This window comes from Protomyctophum parallelum (assembly GCF_964188405.1).
Source record: "Protomyctophum parallelum genome assembly, chromosome: 23".
NCBI classification, from domain to species: domain Eukaryota; kingdom Metazoa; phylum Chordata; class Actinopteri; order Myctophiformes; family Myctophidae; genus Protomyctophum; species Protomyctophum parallelum.
The window spans coordinates 9680970-9693009 of record NC_139715.1 but is presented as its reverse complement, the minus strand read 5'-3'; the positions used below and the strand labels follow the sequence as shown (position 1 = coordinate 9693009).

Here is a 12040-nt window from a genome sequence, read left to right as displayed (position 1 = left end):
CCTGGTTGCAGAGCATTGCTGAGAAGGACAATAACATCATGCCCATTGGGAAGCTGCCCGTCTTTGACGCGGAAGAGGACACAGAGGATGAAGACGACGAGGACTGGGAGGATGAAGAGGACATGCAAGACATGTCTGTCGGACTGACTGACTGACTGAATTCGCAGGCTGACCTCTGCACAAGTGGTTCTCAAACAGTTTTGGCTCAGGTCACCCCTGTTCCCCAGGTTCTATGTTCCCCAATCACCCGGCCCCCCAAAAAAGGTTCTATGTTTCTATGTTTAACCATGGTGGACAGTTCAGAAGTTAACGTAATGAAAAACAATTGAAAGGTAAATGCATATAATGGCAAACACTATCTGCAAAACATACACTCTCCACATGCCTTCTACCTGGTCGAGACAATATATAACCTTTTTATAGAGAAAAATGGGGAACATAGAACCTTTATAGCTAAATGGGGAACATAGAACCTTTTTTAGTTGAGTGGGGAACATAGAACCCTGGGAACATAGAACCTTTTTTGGGTAAGCGGGGAACATAGAACATTTTTTGCGGGGGAACATAGAACCTGGGGAACATAGGTACGCTTCCAAAAGAACGCGTTTTGAAAAAGAAGTACAGTTCAACTTGGGTCCATTTTACTAAGTATAGATGGTCAAAGTGGTTAAACTTCAGTGACACTGATGAATTCCAAATATTATCCAAGTATTCTGAGGCACCCCTGGACTTGCGTCAAGGCACCCAAGGGTGCCACGGCACCCACTCTGAGAAACCCTGCACTAAACACTCTAATCAAGTTATAAGCATTGGTGGTTCAGTGGTAGAATTCTCGCCTGGCATGCGAGAGCGAGATGTAGATTCTTACCATGACGCCGGGCAGAAGGTGTGAAGATGAGGGGACAGCAGGCTGTTGTCTCTACTGCTATGAAGGAGTACCAGAGAATCCTTCACCACTCACCATGCTTTTTAGCCACCAGTCTGGCTGCTCTCATTGCGCACATACTGTACACACACACACACACACCAGTGTTGATTTCGTCAACTAAAACTATGAGGAAAAATGTTCGTCGACTACCTTTTTACACTGACGAAAACAAAATAAAAACTAAGTTATGATGATTGAAACTAAGACTAAATACTAAATATACTGACAATTTCATCAACACGTGTTGCGCTGCAAAGTGACGTGAGCTTGTAGAACGGCTATTTTCAGCATGCAACCAAGTGTAAAATCAGCCTTTATACAACGCCATCAAGGCCGGCCAAAATAAAATTTAATTGACAAAACTGTAGATTTAGTTGACAAAAATCTTATATTTAGTGGACCAATACTAGACTAACACTAAACTAAATGACATTTCATTTGAAAGACTATGACTAAACTAAATAAAAATTGGCTGTCAAAATCAACACACACACACACACACACACACACACACACACACACACACACACACACACACACACACACACACACACACACACACACACACACACACACACACACACACACACACACACACACACACACACACACACACACACACGATTTGGGGTGTTACAGTACAGTACAGCAGTACAGTACAGTACAGGGACCCTCTGGGGGTCCCCACACGGTAACTGTCATTTCTCAACCTACAAGGTTGAGAAATCATTGCAATTTGTTGCCTCGAATTAAAGTAAGTCTCGGAGCTCTAGAAACTAGTGTGCAGATGTTCTTTCTCTTCCTCAATGTTTGCCTTGATGCCTGACATCCAGCACATGGCCTAAATATAGGCATTGAGATGTGCACACAATCTTCTCTGTGAACTACATAACAGTAACCCAGTCAACGCAAGAATATGTACAAGATATGTTGAAAAGGTTCACAAAAACAAATTGTAGAATTCAAGATAAATATTATTTTCAGTTTACACATCAGCCTCTATGAATTATTACACTGCTAGGTTTAATATGCAGCAGTATGGTCCTGTGCAGAAACCACTGTAGTCTGGAGTTGTACCTGTCCAGCAACCAGCGCCTCCAGCAGGTAGACTCTGGTATCGCGCCAGGACCTCAGGACCACCTGGCATCTGAACCGACCAGTGGATTCTGCCTGGAAGTGCAGAGGTACACAGACACACTCCCTCTCTGAGAGAGATAGATAGAGAGAGAGAGAGAGAGAGAGTTTAACGTCAGTAAATGCAATCAGATAGGACATTTCTGTATGGATGTATGGGCTATCAAGGCCTGAAAGTAGTTTTTCCCCACTCAGTGGGCGTTCCAGCATTATTTACTTACAGGTATGATGATAATGCCACACGCATACCCTCTATACAAGCTCACAGCGTGCATCTTTGTGCAGCGCTGCCAGCTTGTACGTCTGCTATGTTTTTGACATTTTTGACAAATCTTTTAACACAAAACTTCTCTTCTGGGGATCCCTGGCACAAGGAAAAGTTTGAGTACTACTGATTTAGAAGGCCTTTGTAATGGGTTAAGGAAAGAAAGCAGAAGAACAAAGACAAGAGAACATTGGATGGGGTGGGTGAAGGTGGTATCAAGCTGCAAACCAATGCAGGATTTTCTAAAGTTATAAAAAATATGAATAGTTATTATAATTTATATAATTACATTACTACATTAGTAATACACAGAGTAACATTTTCACTAAGGTCTGTGCCATTAGCCTTTAACATTTTCCTATACCGACTGCTTGGAAATTAACGTATTACTGCTGTGAATGTACAATCATACATTGTACTGCCATTTCAATAACTTCAGGGCACAGACACAGTTTTTTGACAGTGTGCAAAACAAAAACCTTTTCCACTAAAATAACTTTGGTTCTAGAACATTCCGTTCTAGATTCTTGGAACCATGTCCCTTCCACATGGGTTCTGAACCAAGTCATTGGTTCTGAACCAAGTCATTTTCAGAGGAACACAAGGCGGGAATATAGAACCGAACCGGTTCAACCCCGGTGGAAAAGGGGCCTGAGTGGACCACGCAGCTTGAGTCTGACAATCAGTGCACGGACATGTGAAAAGATGTGGAAAAGAACTGAAGGCTGCATGCAAGCACGAGGGAATGAAACCCTCATAGTCATAGACATAGGATATGAAGTGTTTTAGTTGAACATGTCTGTACCTGCGTCTTCGACCTTCAAAGTTTTAGCATTCTCTCCAAGAGGTATCGTAATGGTGCGAGGCAAACTGAAGTGTTCCGGTGAAGACACCTCCACACTGTAGTCCAAAACTTCACTCGTAAGCTGGGCCAATCACATGGCAACAGGATAGGCAGCATAGCAAATCAGACACCGGAGGAGGGAGGGGGAGGGGAGATCAGTCGTTAACAATGTATGCATCCACCTGTACACATACCTGCATTTCAACATAAAACTGGGCTATATAAAAGCCTAATTAAGCGTGAATTTGAATATGGCCAGAAATCTATGAGTTCCCTCTTACTTGTGATCTCAGTTCCTGAACTTCAAGTGTTGGGCTCCTCTGCACGTGTCTCAAATATTATCTCTATTTAAATTAAGTAAATTTTATCCCACAATTGTGTAACCCATTTCTCACCCAGTGTGGTCCTTGCCTAAGCTTTAATCCTGGGCGCTACTCTTCTCTGCCAACCTGGGGAGAGCCTCAAACTGAGCTCATGCTTCCTTCAATGCATGAGGAGTGAGCAGGCCACTTCTTATCACCTGACGGTCACAGGGGGAGTTTTTCCGGTAGGACGTAATTCCAACCAGTTCCTTTCCCCTCAATCAGGTGTCCAGGGGGAGGAAGTATAGTATAGTATAGTATTTTTGTGAGGGTACCTAGCACTACCTACCTACCCTAGGGGACATGGGGGGATCATGCAAACTGCAGGGTAACATAGGGTATGGGCAGAGGAGAGAACATGCCCCCAGCTCCCACAGCGTCCTAGCTGTGAGGCGACCACGCTACGTACCGACTGCGCCACCGTGACCCCTAAAAACATGTCCTAGATGTGGGTGAATGTACACACAGTATGTTTCTATGTATACCTGTTGTTTGGTGAGCCTGCGTGCGAACACGCCAGACCTGACCGTGCTGCTGTCCAGTGTGTGCGTGAGCGTCCGTCTACGGCGCTCCTCAGGGCTCATCAGGGCGTGTTGGCCCCATGCGGTCAGAGCCTGTTCCCGGGCCACGTTGACCAGTGGAACACACAGCACCTCCTCACACACCTGACCGGACGGGCACCGCAGCCTCAGTACCTCCACCTCACACACACCTGAGTCTGTGGCACGGGGGGAAATACATACTGTTTATACAGTATAGAAATTCATACATAGTTATATTGCCGCTGTCGGGGCAGAAACCTTGTATCTCCATTGTAATTTCACCACTTTTTATGGTATTCATATTCGTATGAAGAATAATATATTTTTTTCGAGGAATATTCAAATTTTGCGAATCTAGGTGATGATCCAGTCATCACCATGGATTGAGTTATAGCCATAACCATACATGGAGAAGACTCTCCATGTATGGTTATCCAGGGTTAGATGAGGTCAGTGTCGTGATCTTCACATATGGAGATGGCCCTATATGGTGGTGTGACGTGTCACGAGGCGTGATGTCACGAGGCGTGACCATATATGGAGGCGTCACCATACAGTATATGGAGACGTGACGTCACGAGGCGTGACCATAGCCTACAGACGGACGGACGGACGGACGGACGGACGGGAGATGCAGTTTTTCATAGGAAATGCGACATACAGTACGGTTGCAATTATCAATTTCCCCGGGCCCTACCAGTGGCTGTGCAGGAGGATGGGGCTATGTTGGGACTGGGTCCGGCTGCGAGGGGAGAGGGGAGAGGCAAGTCTGCTGTGGCCTTCACCATGCACACCATAATATCTCCCACCTAGAGGAACACATGCATGAACGCACGCGCACACACGCGCACACACACACACACGCACGCGCACGCACACATGCAAGCAAGAATATGTTTGGTGATAATCTCTCAAGAACAGATTCCAGATGATCCACCCTCAGCCCTCCTCTTCCTGCGGGTCTATGTTTTCAGTCCCACTAACAACAATGTATAGACGTTCGGAATCCAATGCTTGCAATGGATTCCGAATCATAAAAAACCCTATTTTGACGCCTCACATGCTACATAAAGCGATTTTTCCTGCATATAGGTTATTAACCCATTCAGGATGGGAAACCCTTTACTTTAGCTATTGAAAAATAGCAGATCTACAAGCTCATAGCGTAGCACTGAGTGCCACGATACAAGCTTGTAGATCTGCTATAAAAAAAAGAAGAGATGAGACGAGAACGAAACGAGAATGACTGCCCAGCTATTCCTTATAGGCACACACCTTGCATGAACAAAAAAACAAAACACCAGACCTGTGGGCACACCAGTAGCACAGAGCAGTACTTGCTCCCGAGGTTGAAGGGCAGATAGCTGAGCTCCAGTATGTCCTCCTGGCCCGGTGTCAGACGCATGGTCTTCACAGCACTGAAGAACTCCTCAGCATCATCGCCTGGAGGACACACACCAGGAATGCATGATCAATCTCAGCCAACATAAACACATCGGATTTTATGGTACAGTGTGTGTGTGTGTGTGTGTGTGTGTGTATGTGTTAGGGCTGCAACGATTCATTGATTCATCGTAATCGAATCGATTATTCAATTAGTTGTCAACTAATTTTGTAATCGATTAATCGAATCGGCAACTAATCACTATTCTTTTTGCAATTTATCATAGGTGATTTCCATGCACTTAACCATAAAGTAAAAGAGAAGTGAGCCATCTCTCTTCCCTTACAATCTGATGATAGTTGCACAGTAGCGACTGCAAAGCAAAATATGACACATAACGATTATAATATCAAGAACAAGAACAATATTTATTTTTAAATGACCTATGTATTTGAGTTCAGAAGAGTACTGTTCCTTCTAGACTGACACATGTGTAGCTATTCTTTAATCAAATGTATGCAGTCAGAATAAGGGCCGATTCATACTCCTATTTTAGAGCCGAATAAAAGTCGGTTCGGCTCTGTAGAGCCTACAATTTGACGTCATTTGAGGTTCGGGGGGGCGGGTACCGTCCTAAAGTCGGCTCTACTGAAAATTTCTGACGAGCCGAAATAATTTCGGCACTACAGCGCCGAAACAGCGGTAAAATAGGAGTATGAATCGGCCCTATGACTAAAGACACCATGAGTTGTTTGTCTTTTATTTGAATAGCAGCCTAATCATAGCTAAATAAGTGTCATAATCCGATTAATCGTTTAAATAATCGGCAGATGAATCGATTATTAAAATAATCGTTAGTTGCAGCCCTGGTGTGTGTGTGTGTGTGTGTGTGTGTGTGTGTGTGTGTGTGTGTGTGTGTGTGTGTGTGCGCGTGTGTGTGTGTGCATAAGTGCATACATGCATGTTATGTGTGTGCAGGAGTAAATGTGGGGAATAGATCGGGCCTACATGCTTATGGTGAAAATGAAAATTAGATAGCATGTTATGTAGGCAGATGCCAGGACATTATTGACCCGGCATTGATCCTATAGTGTTCCTATAGTTTCAATGTACCAGAATATTGATTTTCTTTGGATACTGTTAGACTGATGATAGGTTCTTGGTTTACTTATGGTTCTAGGTGACTATTTCTATGAAAGTGATCCATTACCCTGTGCTGTTCTTGCTTACTGTAAATCGCTCTGGATTAAGAGCGTCTGCTAAATGCCTAAATTGTAAATTGGGGATGTTATCAGTGATCACTGACTGAGATCTGTATGCTGCGCTTCAGTCGCCTCTGCACAGTTGCTGTCAGAGTTGATCCGTTCTGGACTGTGAGTGAGAGACAGAAAGGGACAGCAGAGCGAGAGAGAGAGAGAGAGAGAGAGAGAGAGAGACAGACAGACAAATCTAAATGATCATAAACTCAACGGCTCCATTTATTGAATGAACCAGCACTGTCCACCTGCTAGTGGTTTCACACATGTCACATCTGGTGTCCAGATGTGTAATAATTTGTCAATGTTAAGCATAATTTGTACTGTGTGAGCCAAAACCATGGCTCATATGTAGGAGTCGTCACCATGTTGGCTCGTGTAGGACATTTGTCGAAATTCTATTTACATTTTCAAATTCAATTTTGCCGCAGACATAAAAATGAGTGGCCAATAACATTACCAGAAACACAATGGAATGGAATTTTGGGTATCGGTTATTGGGTGCCATCCCTCCCAAATAAGAACATTATAATGGTGTGTAAAACAGAAAATCTAAAACGTACTACGAACAAGGCCAAGTCTTTGCCACGGGCACATGTGTCCGTGTACGGACATATTGATGGCCCCTGCATTGGCCTTGTCAGGGGAGACCACTTGATGCATTACCTGGCTTTGGAGGACATCTGTTCAATCAGCTTATTATGCCCCTTTTCAGGCTCCAGTGGATTGGATTTAGACTCCACGAGCACCACCCTGAACGCACACGCATTTGTGCGCACACACACCCACACCCACACACCCCCACACACACACACACACGAATAAGTGCACAAACACAAAATAATATGCACTGCACATAGGACACATGAAACAAAGCCTGCAGGCACACACCTGAATTCAGCTTCTTTGTTGAAGGGATTGGTGATTGGCAGTGGGATGGCTTTCATCTGATAGCATGGGGACTTGCATTTGATGGTCTTCTAAGAAGCAATGGCGATGGACAGTTATTAGCTAGCCTATTTGCTAACTAGGAGTTTCACATCACAGTGAGCAAAGTGTTAGCACTCTAATAATCCACTCACACATGCTGTATGGCTGGGAGATCATGGAAAATATCACATTTCACGATATCAATATTTTCAGGTTGTTGTGAAGGATGACTATTGGTGCTTACAAACAAATATTTACAAAATTACATTTAAAGGCAAATAACAGAACAGCTAGAACAGTCAGGTACAGCTAATAAAATATAGGTAAGCTCAGGTAAGCTCAGAAAATACAAGTTATGCCATATCACAATTTTATGATTTCCAAAACTCTATATAAAACTATATAAAAATTTCATATTATACAATAACAATTTGTCGATAATTGCTCAGCTCTAGTTGGCCAACCACCAATCCATTGGTCTAGGCCAAGTTAACCAGGCCTAATCGAAAATCATTCAACAAATAAACTCACAATACTCTACTGTAGCAGTCCTGTTTGTAGCTTAGCTTGCCCTCCAGACGACAGGACAGCCTAGGCAGGCTGTTAGACAGCCGACCAATTAAGATGCATCAGGTAGCCAGAGAGGTTTAAGAGTTTACCATACTCACGCCAGGTGTGATGTGGGTGATCAGGGTCTTCAGGGTAAAGGTGAGAGTACAGGAACCACCACCACGTGCGCCGACAGCAACACAACCGGAAGTGAGCAGAAGGACACACTCCATGGGCCGCAGGAAGGAGCCAGCAGCCTGGATGGTCAGTTCTGTGCTGGCCCTAGGAGATATTATATTGAAATTTAATTTAATTTAGACTAGGATAGCCCCTTGAGTATGCCCCCATGCGCGCGTATCTCTATATCCTCCCGGAAGGTCCCGCGCAAATCTGCCGCGCGCCACAGATCTGGTGTAGCCGGGGGCATTTCGCACGCATACTTTGTGCGCGCAGTGCGCTTACATCAAACGCACACATGCCTGGTGTAGCTTGGCCGTATGTCAACAAAGTTATCACTCGCCACGAACCCCCATCTAAAAATGATTTGTGCCAGAGTTGTTTAAATAAATATATATATATATTATTATTCAACAGTTAGTTAGTTAGTATAGTTAGGATATATCTGGTAGTGACAAGGCCTGTAAATGATATGCACCGTATGAAGGCTTCATTGTGAAGGGGAGGGGGGAGCAGTGGCATCTATTGACACAAAACATGACATTTGTCAAATCAATAATACGGAGACCAAAACAGGACAGAGGCCGAGTCAAGGCCAAGACCAGAAACATTGTGAGCCATATGTCCGATATTAGATTATATCGTTTGTCTAAAAGTGGAAGATTATATTAGACTAAGCCTAGACGTTCATTAGCTGTTTTCTCACCGTCTAGATAGTAGCCGTTTAAATTACGTTGTTTCAACGTCTAGGGCGGCTAAGCTAGTTTGAGCCTAACCGTTTAGACGTATTTCAGACGTCTAATAGCCCGAAAAATGCCCAGTGTGTTTGTAAACATACTTGGGAGGGATGGTGATGGTAGAGCCACTGGGGAGGGAGAAGATGTGAGCTTCCTGTCCCAAGATGAAGGCTTGGTATCGGAGAGGTTTAGAGGTTGGGTTCTTCAGACGAACCTGTGACACACGCGCACACACGCATGCGCACACACACATATTACATATGTCCTCCATATTTCCTCTCATATGCTGTGTCGCAGTGTCAAGCGAAAAGTAGCAAAAATAGCCAATCTACAAGCTCACAACACGTCACGATGCAACGCCTTGTGAGCTTGTAGATTGCGAATTTGTGTGTGTCACCTGCTTGGTGAAGGTGTCATGCAGGGCTCCTGACAGAGTGATGGTGCGTGATGGGACATAGTGAGGAAGTCTCTCATACAGGTGGACACACAGCATCAGCATCTGGACGGGGTTGGGGTCTGACAAGTCTGTCGGCTGGATGCACGCACACGCACGCACATGCACACGCACACACACACACACAAACACACACACACACACACGTATTTGCGTGTCACGTGATCGGGCGTAGCAAATGACAGCTCTGTCGCTCTTCTTCTTGTCCATGTATGTGGGAGGTCGCTGAAGGCACGTTGAAGAAAGTGACGTGTCACTGTAGGCTAGCTAGCAACTAAACAGGCAACATTTCCGCATACGCTACACTAGACTAATCCTTGAAGACACACGGAGGCTTAAGTGGTTAAGAGCGGAGCCATCAACTGTGTTCCATGTATTGTGAAGATCTCTTTTGTGTCCTTACCATCTCCTGGAACCAGAAGAATCTGCCTTTGCAAAAACAGAATTGCCCCGAGTGATATGCCGGCCATGCCAGGCTAGTCTCATTGCCAGTCAACCTACCTGTATATCCATGTTGAGAGCTAGGGTGGTTAAGGCATGGACCAGTATGATGTTATTGTGGAAAATCTGTTCCAAGCTGCAGGCTCTGGTGTACATCCTCTTGAAGTGACTGCAGATCTGATCATGGAAAGGAAGGTTCAAAGGAAACGTAAGCACTTTATTGCCAGGTGTGAGACTCACATAGTCATTTTCTTTGTCACTTAGTGCCATTACTAACTTTGGACATGGTCATGTTTTTTTGGATTGATTGAAATATTTATTAACAGTTTGCAGAATTACAGTACATTCAAGCACAACTCAATACAAAACTGTTAACTGTGAGTGGACGAGCGCATAAAAGCATTTCTACTTGTTTACAATAGGGCCCACCATTTTCATTTCATCAAAACATTCCGAGATGTACAAATATACAATACACATGTAGCCAAAAGCAGGAAATCATAGTGGAGGTAAAAAGGTGTTTAGTAAATAATATTCTGATTCAACGGTATACAGTACCAGCTGTCCAAACCAGAATGAAAATGAATTCGGGTCAGATCAGAAGTTAATATTCTATTCCAATTGAGTGGAATATACCGGTCAAGATATATATCAAGATATATATCAAGATATATATCAACAAGCTTATTATAACCTAGTTAGCACGCATGCTCTGAGCTAGTACTACGCTGCGTTCTGGATGGTTTTTCTGTCTTTATTTTTGGTTTGCCTTTACCACTGGTTATTGGATATAATAACATCAGATTACAGTAACAATTAGAAAAGCATTGGTCTGGAATTCTCCATTAAATTATCTGATTAAATGAGTGCTGTAAAAGCTAAAACAAACCAAAACTAGCAAATATATCATGAATAAATAGAAATAAGACACACGCACGCACACGCGCACACACACACACACACACACACACACACACACACACACACACACTGACCAGGTAAGGACAGTAAGCAGCTAGCAAGGCGGCTAGCACCAGTCCGTCTGCAAGGTCCAGGTCAAAGTTCACTACCCAGTGGGCCGAGGGAACCTCACCTGGAAAACACCATGACGGATATATATTTTTATATATTTTTCAATTATTATTGATTTTTTTCATCGTGTCCCATCCTAAAGACTTATTCCAGTTATTCTGGGACGTCAATGGGGACATTAGGTGAACACAGTTTACAAAAGAAGTATAAAGACAAGACAAAATATTTTGTCGAAAAATGTCCGTCCACTACCTTTTTTCACTAACGAAAACTAAACTAAACCTAAAGTATGACTATAACTGAATGGAATTTTATTCAAAAGACTATAGCTAAAAACAACATCAAAACCAGCACTAGTGACGACACTGGCCTACCGTTGGCCCAGACGGTGCTCCTCGTTAGACTGATTTTCAGCCCGATTCGCTTCGTTCCGTGATTTGTTTTGTCACTTGAACTACTCAGTCAGGCCAGCCTCCTGTTTGACTCATATTTCATAACGCCACCTGTTACGTAGCGACGTTGTTGCTGATACGTCATCAGCCAGAGCCATGCTTTTCTCACTGATGAAAAAGTTAGTGTCAGTTCGAGACTCGAGTAAAACCTACGGTAAAAAAGTAAACACTAGTTTGATAGTAGTCCACTGTGTCAGGTTCAGTAGTACAACAAAAACTGCCGGCTGTGTGGGGTGAGTTTATTGAATGAGAAGGGGACGGACGGCTGCAGGGCAACAGCGGCGCATTGATATGACTTTTGTGCTTTTGTCCCAACCAGCACCACAATTAACCCATTGACGCCTGGTGCAACGTATACGTTGTTCTACCCTTGATGCCGGCGCGCTCTCTGTGTCTCATCAGCTATTGCTATACATGTAGCAACATAACTATTTTTAAAAAAATCATCAGAATTTGAAGGTTTTCAGAAACCTTAGGTCAGGCCCTAGAAGGCGTTCCCAGATTCGGCCTCAGGCATCAATGGGTTAACCAATCAGAAGCCTCAGGTCGATTC

The 12040-nt window shown here is 43.8% G+C and overlaps 1 protein-coding gene across 1 annotated transcript in view; it reads right to left on the bottom strand.

Moving 5' to 3' along the window:
* Positions 1-12040, bottom strand: part of LOC310853880 (cilia- and flagella-associated protein 47-like) — a gene marked incomplete at both ends in the record, with an annotated part of 58047 nt that overhangs the window by 3292 nt on the left and 42715 nt on the right. The window contains 14 exon segments of the mRNA XM_083758354.1: positions 2-103; positions 2006-2133; positions 3133-3253; positions 4019-4251; positions 4773-4884; positions 5382-5518; positions 6766-6830; positions 7382-7468; positions 7607-7695; positions 8314-8476; positions 9210-9322; positions 9506-9640; positions 10064-10172; positions 10991-11096. Of these exon segments, the coding sequence (XP_083614480.1) occupies positions 2-103; positions 2006-2133; positions 3133-3253; positions 4019-4251; positions 4773-4884; positions 5382-5518; positions 6766-6830; positions 7382-7468; positions 7607-7695; positions 8314-8476; positions 9210-9322; positions 9506-9640; positions 10064-10172; positions 10991-11096 (1700 nt within the window).